We start from the raw sequence: 18,785 nt of genomic DNA, 5'->3' as shown, positions 1-18,785 counted from the left end.
AATGCGAAGATAATGTATATTATGCTTGAAGACTCCAAAAATGGAGAGGGAGGGGGAAGGAACTCATTACAGAGAGTTGTATCTGAAGAGTTGAGTAAAACAACTCTAACCACCACGCAAATGCTCTGGCTTCCTCTTCCACACAGAGGCACCACGCTGACACTTGGAGAAAGACATGAGTAATATATACTTCCAAAGGGTTTGCCTTGCTTTCTTTCCTTGTCACTTTCTGACAGAAATTAATTGTCTAGATTGATCTGCAGCGCAGTAGACCTGCTCACTAGCAACTAAGGAATTCCATGGAGGGTTGTGTCCAAGTAGCGAGCAATAAAAGTAAAGGGAGGGAGCCTCAGAGCCTCAGAGGCAAGTTTACAGGCGAACATTAAGAAAACAAAAATAATGGCTACAGATGACTTACAGAACTGTAGATGATGAAGACATTGAAACAGCTCACGGTTTTCTATACTTTGGCTGAGTCATTAATCAGAATTGGAGGCTGCAGTCAAGAATTCAGAATGACTTCAAAAGGCAGCTATGAAGGAACTAGACAATACTTTGAAAAGTAAAGAGATTATACTCAACTGTAAAGTTAGAATTGTTTATGCCATCAAGGTTTACTTTCTATGTATGGTTGTGAGAGCTAGATAGTGAAAAATGCTGATATAAAGTGAATCAAGGCAATTGAGATGTGTTGGAGAAGAGTTCTGTAAATACCAAGGACTGCTCAAAAGACATACAAGTGAGTCCCAGAGAAAATCAAGTTTAGAAACCAAAATGACTAAATTGAGATTGCTGAAAGATGGACATATCATGAGAAAACAAGGAAGGACAATAATGCATGATAAGGTAGAATGCTGTAGAAGACGACCACATTCCTGATGGATAGACTCAATCAAGGAAGTCATGGCCTTAAGTCCACAAGACCTGAGCAAGGTTGTTGAGGATAGGGTGACTTGGAGACCGGCCGCTCATTCATAGGGTCACCATAGATTGAAGTCAGTTTGAGAACAATGACCAATGACAACAACGTTATTTAAGTCAGAAAGAGAACAAGTTTGAACAGATGCAAGAACACAAGTGCACAATTAAGATGGACTCTCTACAGATGTCACACTCAACTCCCAGAATGATTCTATCAGCGTTGCCTCTGAAAAATCTTGCAAATCTCTTGGGAAGACAGACAGACAAATGTCAGTGTGCTGGAAGAAGCAAAGACCACCAGCACTGAAGTGATGCTCCTACGCCATCAACTCCACTGTTTGAATGCCCGATCACTGTCTCCCAAAGTAGTTTCTGTTGCGATGAAGTGTGTGTAGTCACAAAAGTCACGGAAGTTTTCCCCCTCCGATCAAGGAGCAAACTCCCACCTTTATCTTTGCAGCAGACTTTATACTAACTGGAATACTTCTCCAGCCTTTTTCTCCTGATACTTCCAGATAACGGGAGACTTCTTACTTGCAGCAGGCTGGTTTTGTAGTCCACTTCTTCTTGATGCTCCAACCTTCAGTCTCCTCAAGCCACAAGAATCTCATAACTCCAACTTTCAGTAAACACCAACACTCCAACTCCTCAGCAACCTCCAATCTTACAACACCTCCCAACACCTCCCAACACATCAACAACAAATTGAAATTGAATCCAGACAAGACAGAGGTACTCCTGGTCAGTCGCAAGGCCGAACAGGGCATAGGGTTACAGCCTGTGTTGGATGGGGTTACACTCCCCCTGAAGACACAGGTTCGCAGCTTGTGTGTGATCCTGGATTCATCGCTGAGCTTGGAACTTCAGGTTTCAGCGGTGACCAGGGGAGCATTTGCACAGTTAAAACTTGTGCGCCAGCTGCGTCTGTACCTTGGGAAGTCTGACTTGGCCACGGTAGTCCACGCTCTGGTCACATCTCGTATAGACTACTGCAACGCTCTCTACGTGAGGTTGCCTTTGAAGACGGTCTGGAAGTTTCAACTAGTCCAACGAACAGCAGCCAGGTTGCTAACAGGAGTGGCGCTCAGGGAGCATACAACCCCCTTATGGTGCCAGCTCCACTGGCTGCCTGTTTGCTACTGGACCCAATTCAAAGTGCTGCCGTTAGCCTATAAAGCCCTAAACGGTTCTGGCCCAAACTTACCTGTCCGAACGTGTCTCCCCTTACGATCCATCGAGGACTCTAAGATCTTCTGGAGAGGCCCTGCTCTCGGTCCTGCCTTTGTCTCAAGTACGTTTGGCGGGGACGAGAGACAGGGCCTTCTCAGTGGTGGCCCCTCGGCTATGGAACACCCTCCCTAGGGAGATTAGATCTGCGCCCTCCCTCTTAACGTTTCAAAGGCAAGTTAAAATGGCTGTTCGAGCAAGCGTTTAGAAATGCAGAGTAGTTAGTATAGGAAATCGAACGATTTGACAATGCTTGATAATAATGAGAGGCTAATGATGTTGTTTTTATTGCATTTGTGGTGTTTCATATTGTTTAATGTTTTAATATGTATTATGCTTTTTAAAATAGTTTTATTAGATTTTACACATAGGTATCTATAAAACAACCACCCCACAACCAAAACAAATCAGATAAAGAACGTATTGTCGAAGGCTTTCATGGCCGGACTCACTGGGTTGTTGTAGGTTTTTTTCGGGCTATATGGCCATGTTCTAAAGGATGTAACGAGAGCATGGACCACCATGGCCAAGTCAGACTTCCCAAGGTATGGGCGGGAGCAAGAGAAGACCCTCTCCAGAAGATCAAAGACGTTGCGTGGGTTCGTAGAAGGAAATTTGGTCACGCAGGTAGGCGGGTCCCAAACCGTTCAGGGCTTTGTAGGTAAGAATCTGAACCTTGAATTGGGACCGGAAAATAAACGGCAGCCAGTGGAGCTCCTTAAACGGGAGGGTTGACCACTCTCTGTAATTAGCACCAGTTAGTAATCTGGCTGCCGCCCGTAGAGCAAATTGCAATAATCCAATCTAGAGGCAACTAAGGCGTTGACCACCGTGGCCAAATCCAACTTCACGAGGTATAGTCGCAGCAACAGATCTTGAGATGAAAAATGCCCCAAGCTAGTAAGAACGATTTCAGGAAATGGAATGTAAACATAAGAAGGTAGCAACTGAATAAAAGTTCCCCTTCCTATTCATATAAATGTGCTACTCAAACTTTTCTTTGAAGGGCAGACGAATTTGGGAGAGCCCCTCCACATACAGTAACCTGACTGCAGTCAACACTGTTTCAGGAGCCAAAGGTAGTAATCATGAGCTCCAAAACTGTGAAGGACTATTATCTCCTTTATATAATGGAATTGTGGCAGTTAATAAGTCCTGACCCACTCCACTTGCCATTTTCGGGCCACAAAAGGATAGAAAATGAGGGAGAGCCTGTGTTCATAGGGAACACCGTTCAAAGTGCTCCTCCTCGCTCACCATGCCGTCCATTTTAATGCAGGCTATTACGAAGCAAATGAGAGGAAAGCATCAATGAACCCCATGGCAAGTTGCCAAAACTATGATACGGCTTCCACCGGCTGCACTGAAAAGAGTCCAGCGTAACCTTGGTTTTTAATGGAGTCACATTTAATGAGCTTTCGTGCCCGTCGTAAAAAAAATCCCTTATTACCTAACCCACGAGTCAGAACCGCCGAAAGCGAGAACATGGCGCATCCCCATCCACGGCATGGTTTTAATAGCAGCCCACATATTATACTCAAAACCCATCAGCATTCCCATCCTTAATGTTTTCTTGATTATTTTTGTTGCTGTAATTATAACCCACTGAAGCTTACATTTAAAGTTCTAGGGGTCACAACAAGCTTTCTGGGCATAGCAAAACTGGCGCGGGCGATGTGCCATCCCTATCGGAGGCTTTGCAGGTTGAGATGACAACTCGGGGCGCAGACATTTTAGTCCAACGTGCTAAATGATTTATGTTGAAGCACAGCAAATGTATTTGCTTCTCCCCTAATAGCTTTGCAAAGCAATACACAAATCTATTAAAGCAAAGCCATAAAATTAACAGTGTCGTTTACCTGTACAGCCAATTCTCGCTGCATTGATGTTGACTGACGGAACCTGCCAAGAGTCCAGCTTTCGTCAGGTATATACTTCAGCATTTACTTTCCATTCAGATTAGAATCTTTTATTTATGGATTCGTGGACACACTTACATTTCTATAGCTAAAAATCTCTGGGCAGTTCAAAAAACAGAGGTTAAAGCCATCAAATATAAGCACGTAATAAAAACCTGGTGTAAAACTGACACAGATTTTAACAGCCACAGAGTAAAACTGAAGTAAAACCAACAGCAAAACAGAAAAGCAGTGCAAAGGCAGAGACTAAAAGATCATTGCATTAGATTGCATTTTTTCACATAAGGTGCTGCAAAGGTAGAATTGTCAGGAGCCAAAGTGATACAATGGGTTAAACACTTGTGCCGCCTGTAGGTCAGCGGTTTGAATCCGCGAGACAGGGTGAGCTCCCATCGGTCAGCCCCAGTTTCCCATGTGAGAAGCCACCCACAGGATGACAACACATCCGGGCGTCCCCTGGGCAATGTCCTTGCAGACAGACTATTCTCTCACACCAGAAGCAACTTGCAGTATACTGTCAAAGGCTTTCATGGCTGGAACCACTGGGTTGTTGTAGGTTTTTCCGGGCTATATGGCCATGTTCTGGAGGCAATTTTTCTCCTGTTGTAGGAAAAACCTACAACAACCCAACTTGCAGTATATTCTCAATTCGTTTCTGACACAATTTTTAAACATGGTAAAATTGGATTGTTGTAGGTTTTTTTGTGCTATACGGACATGTTCTAGAGGCATTCTCTCCTGACGTTTCGCCTGCATCTATGGCAAGCATCCTCTGAGGATGCTTGCCACAGATGCAGGTGAAACGTCAGGAGAGAATGCCTCTAGAGCATGGCTATATAGCCCGAAAAAACTTACAACAACCCAGTGATTCCGGCCATGAAAGCCTTTGACAATACAATGGTAGAATTGATAATCCATTTAAAGGAGAAATATTGATTCAACAGGTCAACATCAAGAATTTTTTAAGACTCTTAACATTTCTTGCCTCCAACCAACAATGAGAATACCACTTTATTGAGATTCCTGCCATTTGCACCAAAAAATCTGCACCCAAACTAATAACTTGTACCTTTATTAAACAGAACAGACGCATCAAGTACAGAAGGACTTATCAGATGAACACAAGTCATCGTAAGCCTACAGCAGTTACCATAGGTTTAGTTATATAATTTGCACAAAATGAGTCCCACAAATACAAAAGCTCCTTTGAGAACACTAGAAAATATTTTTGCATCCCACAGAAAGGAAAAATTACATTTTGTGTTCTTATACCAGAGGTTAAAACCATCAAATATAAGCACAGAATAAAAGTTGGAGTTGGAAGAGACCTGGTGGGCCATTCAGTCCAATCCCATTCTGCCAAGAAGCAGCACAATTGCATTCAAAGCATCCTCGATTAGAACGCCACTCTGGGCAACAGCAACCATTCATAAACTGGGAGGCAAAAACCTGCAAAACAGCAAGTCCGCGAAAAGTGAACCGCGAAGTAGCGAGGGAACACTGTAGTTGTAGACAAGTGGTTCCCAACTTGTGGTCCGTGGAACTAAAATATGGTCCACAAGAACTAAAATATGGTCCGCGACTTTACCATTACTACAACATTGCAATGAGAGCGACTGGTCATAGAATCATTGAGTTGGAAGAGACTTCGTGGGCCATCCAGTCCAACCTCATTCTAGCAAGAAGTGAGTAAATCACATTCAAAGCACCCTTGACAAATGGCCATCCAGCCTCTGTTTAAAAGCCTCCAAAGAAGGAGCCTCCACCACACTCCAAGGCAAAGAGTTCCACTGCTGAACAGCTCTCTCTCACAGTCAGGAAGTTCTTCCTAATGTCCAAATGGAATCCTCTTTCTCATAGTTTGAAGCCATTGCTCCATTGTGTCCTAGCCTCCAGGGCAGCAGAAAACAAGCTTTCTCCCTCCTCCTTATGACTTCTCCTCACATATTTATACATGGCCCTCGTCATGTCTCCTCTCAGCCTTCTCTTCTGCAGGCTAAACATGCCCAGCTCTTGAAGCCACTCCTCATAAGGCTTGTTCTCCAGACCTTTAATCATTTGAGTCGCCCTCTTTCTCTGAACACATTTCATCTTGTTAACATCTCCCTTCAGTTGCGTTGCCCAAAATTGGACACAGTGTGATTCCAGGTGTGGTCTGATCAAGGCAGAATAAAGGGGTAGCATGTCTTCCCTAGACCTAGACTTTTGTTCATGCAGGCCAAAATCCCATTGGCTTTTTAAGCTGCCACATGACATTGTTGGCTCATGTTTAACTTGTTGTTCATGAGGACTCCAAGATCTTTTTCACACGTACTGCTATCAGGCCAGGCATCCCCCATTCTGTATCTTTTCATTTCAAGGGAGTATATATATATCCCAGTAGTACCCCATCTCAAGTTTGTGGAAAGGTACATGTAACAAATTCATTTACCATCATCATCACCACCACCACCATCATGATCACTACCACACATTTCAACAGAATATGAACACTTGAAATAGAAAAGTGGAAGGAAAAGGAGAATACTTGAAGGCAAGGCAAGTGGGCAATTTGCAAAAATTCAGGAAGGCAATTTCTAGAGTATGGAACCACAAGTAAAAAGGATGAAGCAGCCCAAGGAAGGGGAAAGTCTTGATTGGTTGAGAAGTCTACAAGGAAGATCTTGAGAAGACAGTAAAAAAGAAGTACAGATTGACCAACATGTTGTGAAGAGCTCTGGATGCTACAACTGGAAAACCATACTGCATCCTAAGAGGAATTGATAATTAATGGAGAAATCTCAAAAGTGAAGTCAAAACAACGAGGCGAAAGGCAATGTTGAATGGCATCCAGAGGACCAAGGTGGGATGATGGAAGACCAGTCAAAAGAAGATTGCAGTGAATGTCAGGAGCAGACATATAGTATCTCTGGCAGCAGCAATTGCTCAAAGGTAATGGTACTTTTTGGTGTCATTGCAGTGCAATACGACAGAGTTTCCAGGTCCACCTTGGTCAACTTTTCACAATGACCAGTCAAAATCCCCTGGAAAGTCCTGAAGCAGAACATGACTGCTAAAAATGCAAAACTTCAAAATAACTGAAAACAAACAAACAAACAAACTAGAGGGTAGGGAGCTTTGATGTGAGTTATTCAGACAACTACCCCTCTCCCCTCCAAACATTTGGCAGAATAAGGCTTTAATGGAATTAGACCGCCCAATGCACAGGAAGGCCCGAAGCTAGTTCTCTCACATGGGGAACGCTGCAAAGAAAGTCTAGCACGGGAAGGAAACTCTGAGAGGTCAGATACATGGCTTAAGGAAAGTTTGGGAGAGATGACAACAATGAATGATGAATCAGAAGGCTCAGACTTCAGAGAGAATGGGTTTCATAAGAGCCAATTATACTCCATGGTGTCACTGGGATAGCCAGAGGCAATACTTCATAGCAACAGTCTCAACGTGAGCAATAACTCGCTCCTCCCAACATTGTGGGGAGGGGGGTTGCGGAGCTATGGGGTTTCTAGAGCTTGCAAGGAATTGGCCGTTTCATAGAATCATAGAGTTGGAAGAGACCTAGTGGGCCATCCAGTCCAACCCCATTCTGCCAAGAAGCAGGGCAATCACATTCAAAGCACCCCCAACAGATGGCCATCCACCCTCTGTTAAAAGCCTCCATAGAAGGAGCCTCCACCACACTTCGGAGTAGAGAGTTCCGCTGCTGAACAGCTCTCACAGTCTGGAAGTTCTTCCGAATGTTCAGGCGGAATCTCCTTTCCTGTCGTTTGAAGCCATTGTTCCATTGCATCCTAGTCTCCAGGGAAGCAGAAAACAAGCCTGCTCCCTCCTCCTTATGACTTCCCCTCACATGGCTATCATGTCTCCTCTCAGTTTTCTCTTCTCCAGGCTAAACATGCCCAGTTCCTTAAGCCGTTGCTCATAGGGCTTGTTTAGATACTGCTACACTCCAAGTGAGCTCACAGGACATCAGATTGTGTTGCTTCACATCACAAAACCCTTCTTGGCGTAATGTTATTTGCCCCTCACCATAAGTTGTCGCTCTGAATCAACATTGAAAAACAAAATCCATACCACAGAAATGTAGAAGCACGCCTTCCAAAGTGCAATAGCACAATGCTCCAAGTAGGAAATCCCAGCAGAACCAAAGAGAAGCATGAGAGAGGTTGTGAGTAAAACACACAGCCATGGGATTCATTCAGAATCTCCACCTGGCTTCATATTCCAAGTTTCACAGGGAGGATTTGCTGCTTCATTGGGCAACACAGCTTTTGCAGCAGTGCCTACACCAATGCCCAGTTTTTTTTTTTTGCGGTGTCACTACAACAAGTTACATGCAGGCAAAATCTAATGTGACTCAGCACAAGCCCACCGTAAACTCAAAGCACAAACAAGCCCCATGGGCCTCGAAGGCATTAAGACACGCTAGGTGGAGCAGAGAGTCCCACTTAGCGTGATTTAAAGAGGACTGTTCAGCGGTAAATTAGTGCCACTGACCCAACAACTCCGCTTGCTCGCTCGCTAGGCACCTGGAGATGCCACCGAAGAGACAGACGTTGCCCATCTGCTCCAGGGAGAAGTGCCACCCCCAAAGCTGAGGAAGGCAATATGTTGGCCTTCTCTGTCTCATTGGCTCCCTTCATTCCCCTAAACAGTGTCCAACTGACCAACTGTAGTGAAGCACAAACTGCTGAGGAGGAGAATTGCCAATGATTTAGCAACAGGCTGTTCTCTCTGTTGCTAAGCCTGCTTATAGAAAGAGGATGCAGAGGTTATCATCCCAAGGTGATTTATCCTCCTATCCTTGGCCACAAGTGACTATTCTGGCTCCTTCCAATGCATCAGTCTATAACAAATGCCACCTGCCAGGACTTCACAGCTTAACCTGGAACAGAAGAGTCCTTGGTGTGACAAGGCAATCTGGATACTTTTTCAGACCTAGGAAAGACTTCTTATAAGTAAGGCTACTCTCACAAGAGCAAGGCCCTTGTGTACTTCCTCGTGATCTCTGTCCCTGGCTTGTCAAGTCTGAGGCATTACTTGTAGACTCTCAAGTAAGAGCTTTCATGGACACATCAGTCTCCCACAATGATGAAGAATTCTGCAGAGCTCTCCTCGTTAAAAACATTGTCCGGTCTCATTGTCGTGATTCCGTTTTCCTTACAGTCTTCCAACATTTTCTGTCTCCAGTGGAATTTGGATCTTCCCCCTCCTCTTCCTTACATTCCATGGACCAACATGGCTTTGTTTCTGTTCTGTGCAAAACTGGTGGGATCAAGGGACTTTCTCCCTCCCCTCTATCAGTTCACTGGTTCTAAACCATGAGAGCCAGGACGGTAGTGGGGACAGAGAGGGAACGAGATTAGGAAGATCTGGTTCCTCAATGCTCAAATCCAGCATATCACAACCTGGGCGTCGGGACCCCTGGGGGGTCACAAGGGGGTTTCAGAGGAGTCACCAAAGACCATAAGAAAACATATATTTCTGATGGTCTTAGGAAGCCCTTTGGCAGACAAGGCTGAGATCTCTCCGCCTGTCCTTCTCTTCCTTTTTGGAAACAGATGGTGAATCCTCCCACCAAAAGCCCTCCTCCGCTGTTATTGACCGGACTCTCAGCCAAAGGGAGGCTGTTTCTGAGATTCCAAGCAGGGAGGGGAGAGCAGGCATGCTCGGCACATGGCAGCGTGGTGCGCATGTGCAGGCAAGGAAGAGTATATGAGGCTGAAAGGAGGCTCACACTAGCAAGTTCCTTCAAGGCATGGGCGTTCTGTGTGAGAAATTTGGCCAAATTCTATCATTGGTGGGGTTCAGAATGTTCTTGGTTGTAGATGAACTGTAAATCCCAGCAACTACAACTCCCAAATGTCAAGGTCTGTTTTCCCCAAACTCCACCAGTGTTCACATTTGGGCATATTGAGTATGCGTGCAAAGTTTGGACCAGATCTATCCCTATTTGAGTCCACAGTGCTCTCTGAATGTAGACGAACTACAACTCCAAAACTCAAGAGCAATCCCATCAAACCCTTCCAGTATTTCCTGCTGGTTGTCGTAGTTCTGTATGCCAAGTGTGTTTCAATTCTATCACTGGTGGAGTTCAGAATGGCCTTCGATTATAGGTGAACTAAGAGACCAGGGGGTCTCTTTCAACTCTATGAACCATTAGACAACTTCTCAAAAAAATAAGTGTGAGAGGCTTAAAGACAAGAAAATGCCTTTTTCTAATTTAACTCTATGTCAAAAGTCACTCTGAAATCCCCCCTTTTTGGTACTGGATCTAACAACACTGGCACATTTAGAAATGTGAAATCAGTAAGATGACAGAGGCAAACACAAACCTGCAATTTCTTGGGTCAACTGGAGAGGCGCAACTCCCTCAAGGTTTTCTGGGATGGAGCCTCCTTCTTGTAGAACCAGCTGTCTCAAGCGTTCATTTTCTTCCTTCAGCCGTTGATACTCCTCAAGACGCTGCTGCTTGGCCAGACTGGCTGGGTTCAAACCAAAGTGGAGCACTTTGGTTTTCGTGGGATCATGATAACCCTACAAGAGATGTAAATGTCGCCAATTAGGATCAGCTGGGGTCAATGAGCCAAGAGAAGAATCAACGTGGTATTTATTTCTCACTAGCTGCACCCGCCACGCGTTGCTGTGGCCTTACCTCCCTCTTTCTCTCCTCCTTTCTTTCTTTCCTTCCTACCCTCCCTCTTTACTTCCTTCCTTCCCTTTTTTCACTCTCCCCTTCCTTTCTTCTCTTCCTCTGCCCTTCCTTCCCTTTTCTTTCCCTTCCTCTTTCTCTCCTTTCACCCTTCTCTACCAATTCTTGGACTGCAACTCCTAGCAGTCCCCCTGATCAAACTATCTACCTATCTACCTATCTATCTATCTATCTATCTATCTATCTATCTATCTATCTATCTATCTATTTATCTGGAGGATTGCTGAGAGTTGCAGTCCAGGGATTGGGATGCTCTCAAATAAATCCAAGGAGAAGAAAGCTTGCAGCTTGGAAGGTGTGCATTTGGATCATCCTCCTCTCTTAAAAGGCCTGGTCTAGGGGATGCTGGGAGCTGTAGTCCAGAAGAGAGTGTGGATATGCTATTGTGTGCTTTGTTTGCAGGGGGCGTTGTTTTTGCGCATGCACTTTAGTGTCCTTTTGCTTTATTTTGGCCATTTAAGTCCCTTGTTGTGTTTTTCTGTGTTTTTATGAGTGTTGGTCACTTGTTGGTCTGATAGGTGTCATGTGTCATAATTTTGTGTCAATTTGCCCAGTGTATTGTTGAAGGCTTTCATGGCCGCAATCACTGGGTTGTTGTAGGTTTTTTCGGGCTGTATGGCCATGGTCCAGAGGCATTCTCTCCTGATGTTTTGCCTGCATATATGGCAAGCATCCTCAAAGGTAGTGAGGTCTGTTGGAACTAGGAAAAAGGGTTTATATATCTGTGGTATGACCAGAGTGAGACAAAGGACTCTTGTCTGCTGGATCTATGTGTGAATTTTTCAACTGACCACCTTGATTAGCATACAACGGGCTGACTGTGCCTGGAGCAAAGTTTTATTGAGAGGTAATTAGATGTCCCTTTTCCCTAGTTCCAACAGACCTCACTACCTCTGAGGATGCTTGCCATAGATGCAGGCAAAACGTCAGGAGAGAATGCCTCTAGACCATGGCCATACAGCCCGAAAAAACCTACAACAACCCAATTTGCCCAGTGGTTTTTTGGGTTATGTTAATCCTACAAATGAACATTACATGTTTATTTATATAGATTGACCTTAAGAGATAGTAGAAGTTGCTTCTATGGACTGCATTTAGCATAGGACAGCGCAGGTCATTTCACTGAACCACTTTTATCCTGGAACTTATTACATAATGATTGTGTTAACAAATGATCCAAGGTGAAGGTACCTTATAATACTTTGAAAGACAGAACCTAATGTGTAACACCAAATGGCTGGGATCTTTCTATGGCGTGCATCACAAAAGCCCTGAAGCCTGCAGTGGGACACGGCATCCAGCTAATTCCGTACTGCAGTCTTCTGACATCACTGGACTCTGGTTCTGGCCAACTCATTACTGAATGGTGTCAGCTTTTCTTCAGCACACTACTCAGAGACATTTCGTGTTGCACTTTTCCCGAGAGGTGAAATATATTTATAGCAGTTTAAGTGATGAGCCAGATCCTAGAATAGCTGATTAATTTCCCATCAATGTGAGACAACAGCCGAGTTAAACTTGTGCCTTCAGAAAATGAAGGCACGTGCTTGGCAGGCAGAGAACTTTGCATCAACGAAAAAGGAGAGGGCAGAAGCAGGCATGACTCCGCTTCTCTAGAAAGCAAGGCCCAAAGGCATGGCATTCTGGACTGACATTCTGGACTTCCACAGCAAAGATTGACATCCAATGAGTCAATGTATTGTCGAAGGCTTTCCTGGCTGGAACCACTATGTTCTTGTGGGTTTTTTCGGGCTATATGGCCATGTTCTAGAGGCGTTTCTCCTGACGTTTCGCCTGCATCTATGGCAAGCATCCTCAGAGGTAGTGAGGTCTGTTGGAACTGGGGAAAGGATTTATATATCTGTGGAATGACCAGGGTGGGACAAAGGACTTTTGTCAGTTGGGCTAGGTGTGAATATTTCAACTGACCACCTTGACCATTCAATGAGTCATTTTATGTGACATCCAATGGGCCCCTTACACATACAAGCCTCTCTGCATATGGGATTGTGGCCAGCAGAAAGGATGGACAGGAAGTTGCTGAAAGTCATTTCTAAAGGAAGGGAGCATCAGAGAGGATGATACAGGGAGGAACCCAAAAACAATGGAAGATGACAAATGGATCAAGGAAAGGAGGCAATTGGGTTGATCTACAGGGCTCCTGGTGGGCCAGCAGATTAAACTGCTGAGCTGCTGAACTTGTTGACCAAAAGGTTGGCGGTTCAAATCCAGGGAATCCCGCTGTTAGCCCCAGCTTCTGCCAACCTAGCAGATCGAAAACATGCAAATGTGGGTAGATCAATAGGTACTGATTTTGTGGGAAGGTAACGGCGCTCAATGCAGTCATGTCAGCCACATGACCTTGGAGGTGTCTACGGACAACGCCAGCTCTTTGGCGTAGAAAAGGAGATGAGCACCACCCCCCAGAGTCGAACACGACTAGACTAAGGCGCAGGTTCGCAGCTTGAGTGTGATCCTGGATTCATCGCTGAGCCTGGAGCCCCAGGTCTCGGTGGTGACCAGGGGAGCATTTGCACAGCTTAGGCTCGTGCGCCAGCTGTGCCCGTACCTTGGGAAGTCTGACTTGGCCACGGTAGTCCACGCTCTAGTTACATCCCGCTTAGACTACTGCAACGCTCTCTACGTGGGGTTGCCCTTGAAGACGGCTCGGAAGCTCCAATTGGTCCAACGTGCGGCAGCCATGATACTAACAGGAGCGGGGCGCAGGGAACATACAACCCCCCTGCTGTACCAGCTCCACTGGCTGCCGATCTGCTACCGGGCTCAATTCAAGGTGCTGGCATTGGTCTATAAAGCCTAAACGGTTCCGGCCCAAGATACCTAACTGACCGCCTCTCGGCCTATGAGCCCACGAGGACTTTGAGATCTTTCGGGGAGGCCCTGCTCTCAATCCCGCCTGCGTCACAGGCACGGCTGGCGGGGACGAGAGAGAGGGCCTTCTCGGTGGTGGCTCCTCGGCTTTGGAACACCCTTCCCGTAGACATCAGGCTAGCCCCCTCCCTGTTGATATTCCGCAGGAAGCTAAAGACCTGGTTGTTTAAGAAGGCATTTGAATAGAAGTGCAATGACTGGTAACTCGACCATAGGAATGGAACAACGGAAATGGTATTGGATTGTGAATTTGACGATGAGACGACTCAGAATGGCTTGTAGTAATGTTGATGTTTTTGATGAGATGTTTTGATAATGATGTACTTTTATTTTATGTTTGTATTTTGCACCTGTTTTCTATGTTGTACACCGCAATGAGTCGCCATTAGGCTGAAAATTGCGGTATATAAGCGAAGTAAATAAATAATAAATAAAATAGACTTAATACAAGGGGAAACCTTTATCTTTACCTTAACAGCGAGAGCATATGTGTCAAACAAAAGGTCCATGGGGAAATCTGGCCTACCACATCCTTTTGTGTGGCCCATGCACCTTTCAATGTCAGGTAAATGTAGTTACATTTCTACAGTCTTAGAATTACAAACAGACCATTTGAAGGCAACCATATGGCTGATGTGGCTCTTGGTGAAAATGCGTTCAGTAAGAGCCTGAGCTAGAAAAACCATTCTGACCATTTTTAGCCTCTCAAAAGACAATCCTGATTGCCAGAGTCTAGCATTTAACTGAGGATCAGGCTCATCCTGCACATTCAGTAAAAACCCACAGCCTGATGATGCCACCAATGTCTTGCCTCCACTGAGTGAATGTTGGGTGTGCTATAGCTATCCTGGAGTACTGAGTAATGAGGATGGAGTTTCTCTCATGTGAGCATGCCACTTGTTGACATGGAGAATACATGATAAGACTTTCTTAGTCAAGGAATACTCAGATGTGATTTTGCCCACTCCTTCCTATGAAACATAGCCCAGAGCATCTGTTATTCATGGGCTATCTCCCATCTAAGTTCTAACTAGGACTGACCTTGCTTACTTTCCAAGATCAAACAGGATTTGATACCTTTAACGGATTTTCTGCCGCATTATAATAGGATGTCTACGTCCTACACCACTGGAGAAATTATACTATTTAGCTGGTATTGCACACATGACATCCAAAGGGAAGTAGCAGCCAGCAATGATAGGACCAAGGCAGTGACATCTCCAGACCATCCTCTGTTTGGATATCAGCCAGCAAGCCAATACCTTAAATCAAGAAATATCTTCCTAAGATCTACAGAGATACTCACTGGAACACCCCAGCAACCAAGAGTCCAAAAGTGGCAGGCTAAAACCTGGAACCTCAATCAGTGGCTGACATAGGATGAGAAACTCCCTCCTGGGCACACAGAAGATTGGGCGACTTGGAAAGCCCTGAACAGACTGCATTTGGCACAATGAGATGTAGAGCCAGTCATAAGAAATGGGGCTACACAGTGGAGTCCACGACATGCAAGTGTGGAGAAGAGCAAACCACAGACCACTTACTACAATACAGCCTGAGCCCTACCACAAGCACAATGGAGAACCTCCTCACAGCGACACCAGAGACAGCTTCTGGTCAAAGGAAATTTAGTAGAATGCCAAGTCTTTAACTTTGTGGGTTTTTTTCCTATACATCATAACTGCAGTCTCAATTCACTTTTGACATGATAAATAAATAAGGGATCTTCATCCCTTAGCAAAGCAAATGATCATGTGAAGGATAATATCTAACTTCTGGTGACATTCAACGAAACATGAAATCAATGTCACAGGGAGCAAATAAATGATTGTTATTATTATCATTATTTGAAACACAACCAGGTGAGTCCACAGCAGCCAAGATCACTCTGCTGGCTGTTGCCGGACACTTGTCTAGGACTGTGTGATGTATTGGCGAATAATGTGTGTAGATCCCAGTAAGGTGGCCTTCTGCAGCTGACAGATGATAATTCTGTCAGCACCGATTGTGTTTAAGTGCAGGCCAAGGTCTTTAGGCACTGCACCCAGTGTGCCGATCACCACTGGGACCACCTTTACTGGCTTGTGCCAGAGTCTTTGCAGTGTGATCTTTAAATCCTCATATCGTGTCAGAATGGTAATTATTATTATCATTACCATTACCATTAGGTAAAGGTTTTCCCCTGACATTAAGTCCAGTCATGTCCGACTGTAGGGGTTAGTGTTCATCTCCATTTCTAAACTGAAGAACCGGCTTTATAGACACCTCCAAGGTCATGTGGCTGGCAGGAGCGGTACCTATTGATCTACTCACATTTGCATGTTTTCGAACTGCTAGGTTGGCAGAAGCTGGAGCTCATGCCGTTGCTCCCCAGATTCAAATCTTTGACTTTTGGTTAGCAAGTTCAACAGCTCAGCATTATGTTTATTTATTCCCCACTCTTTCTCTCTAAAAAGAGCCTCAAAGAGGTTCAAAAAGGTGATAAAAGGAGCAGAAAAAACTGAGAAAGTGTTTGCTTATGCTAGAAATTCTTTGCTTGCTTGATTTTATAGTAAGCCAATTCCACTCTCTATAAGAAAATGCTTGCAAAACTCCAAACAATGTATTATGGGAGGGGTGCATAAAGTCACCAATCAGACAGCTGTTTGTACAACCAGCTTAGCCAAAAGGGAAAGGAAGAGAAAGAAAAAGGAGTGAAAAATGGGCCTGGTTTTATTTTCTCATACATATATATAATTTATTATTTTTTTGTTTTCCTACAGAGGAGTAACAGTGGGTCCAAAACTTCATGCCCGACACTTCCCCAGCGAGCCATAAATCCTCCTGTAGAATTTGTATTATGGTTTATGATTTCACAGCGGTTCCATTTTAGAAGCAAACCTATAAACATAAAAGGCCATTTTCAATTCTGGAGCGGAGTTTTGCAGAAGACCCCACGGATGTAAGACGCCTCAAAGATCTCACAGCTGTTTGAGTGCCCTCTAGTGACACTCCATCGCGATCTCAGACACCAAATTATACAACAAGAGGAAAAACCTCGGTTGCAAATGTGTTAGAAATCAACACCATGGCTTAAAATCGCATTCAAGTGGCCAGCGTCCTGGATTTGTCAAGTTGCGGGACAAGACGGTGGCCCAAAGACAATCCAACTAACAGGGCTTTTCTTGCACAAGGTGTTTTATATGCATGTAAGCGCACACCATGGCTGCAAGTAGAGGCAGCCGGCAGCAATATCCCCGTCCCCTGAGAACACAATAAAGGCAGGGCGCTGCAGATCAAAACCAAGGAGGAAGCCGGTCTTTGCAGCCAGGTGCCTTTCCGCACTTCTGAAGTGTCAGAAATGACATGAGTTGCAGAATCCGCGCAACGTTTTTGCCCACGTTTGCTTCCCCATTCCCCTCCCCAAAAGAGCCACAGACTTCAAGAGCTGCCGGCAGCACATTAAGATTTTATTACATTTATTTCATTAGGTTACATTACATTTCCTTCCCACTCATGCCTCCATCTGGTTGAAGCAAGGCCCCACATTCACTTTGGAAAGGAGGCAAAAATGAAATAAAGATCAAAAATTACAAGCGATTAGATTGTCGTTACATGGAAATGTTAATCGGGATAGATCTGAGGGCGTGACTGCAGAGCTGCGACTGCAGAATTGGGGGATTCGGTGGTCGTCCGGATGTTGAAGTTCAGGAGACCAGCCACTTCATCACACTAGAGAATGAATCCACTTTAAATCCAGTTTCTGCCTCCTGCAGAAGTCTGGGATTTGGAGTCTAGTGAGGTTGTTAAAGGCTCCTCCCTACACTACAAACTCCAACATTCTGCAGGAGGCAGCAACCAGATTTAAAGTGGATTCATTCTCTAGTGTGATGAGACTGCTAATTGGCATAAGCAAAGCAGGAGTGAGAAATTCTGAAAATTACACCCCGGAATAAATGTAAAGGTGACAATCACTGTTGTTGAAAATTCTCACTCTTCTTTCAGATAAAGGGTTGGGAAATTGCAGTCCTCCAGACTGTTAAAACAGTTTCAGAGTTGTAAATAGCAAAACTCCTGGAGGTTACAATCAGTGGTTTTCAACCTTCCTAATGCCGCGACCTCTTAATACAGTTCCTCATGTTGCGGTGACCCCCAACCATAAAATTACTTTTGTTGCAACTTCATAACTGTCATTTTGCTACTGTTATGAATCATAATGTAAATATCTGATATCCAGGATGTATTTTCATTCACTGGACCAAATTTGGCACAAATGACCCATATGCCCAAATCTGAAGGCTTGATAATGTTATTTGGGAGTTGTAGTTGCTGCGATTTATAGTTCACCTATAATCGAAGAGCATTCTGAACTCCAACAGTGATAGAATTGAACCAAACTTGGCACACAGAACTCCGACAACCAGCAGGAAATACTGGAAGGGTGTGGTGGGCATTGACCTTGAGTTTAGGAGTTGTACTTCACCTACATCCATTGTTTGAGTACTGTGGACTCAAACAATAATAGATCTGGACCAAACTTGGCAAAAATACTCAATATGCCCAAATGTGAGCACTGGCGGAGTTTGGGGAAAACAGACCTTGACATTTGGAAGTTGTAGTTGCTGGGAGTTATAGTTCACCTACAATCAAAGAGCATTCTGAACTTCACCAGTGATGGAATTGAACCCAACTTGGCACACAGACATTCCCATGCTCAACAAAAAATACTGGAAGGGTTTGGTGGACATTGACCTTGAGTTTTGGAGTTGTAGTTCACCTACATCCAGAGAGCACTCGCTGGGATGTATAGTTCACCTACAATTTAAGAGCATTCTGAACCGTACCAAGGATAGAATTGGGCCAAACTTCCCACACAGAACCCTCATGCCTTGAAGGGAGTGGCTGGTGAGAGCCTCTCTCCAACCTCACATGCTCTCCTTCGCCTGCACATGCGCATCATGCTGCCATGCACTGAGCATGCCTGCTCTCCCCTTCTTGCTTGGAGTGTCAGAAACAGCCCTCCCCATGGTTAAGAGGCCGGCCAATCCCAGCAGAAGGAGGGCTTTTGGTGGGAGGATTCAAGGTCTGTTTCCAAAAAGGAAGAGAAGGACAGGTGGAGAGGTCTTCTGTCTTGTCTG

The 18,785-nt window shown here is 44.8% G+C and overlaps 1 protein-coding gene across 1 annotated transcript in view; it reads right to left on the bottom strand.

The window, feature by feature from the left end:
- The window catches only part of LOC132782155 (mitotic spindle assembly checkpoint protein MAD1), a 788,899-nt gene that overhangs the window by 306,769 nt on the left and 463,345 nt on the right, over positions 1-18,785 (bottom strand). The window contains exon 16 of the mRNA XM_067461825.1: positions 10,400-10,601. Within this exon, the coding sequence (XP_067317926.1) occupies positions 10,400-10,601 (202 nt within the window). The remainder of the gene's footprint in view (positions 1-10,399; positions 10,602-18,785) is intronic.

This window comes from Anolis sagrei, chromosome Y, assembly GCF_037176765.1.
Source record: "Anolis sagrei isolate rAnoSag1 chromosome Y, rAnoSag1.mat, whole genome shotgun sequence".
In the NCBI taxonomy this organism is placed as follows: Eukaryota; Metazoa; Chordata; class Lepidosauria; order Squamata; family Dactyloidae; genus Anolis; species Anolis sagrei.
The sequence above is the reverse complement of the archived record's forward strand: the minus strand, read 5'-3'. Positions and strand labels throughout refer to the sequence as shown.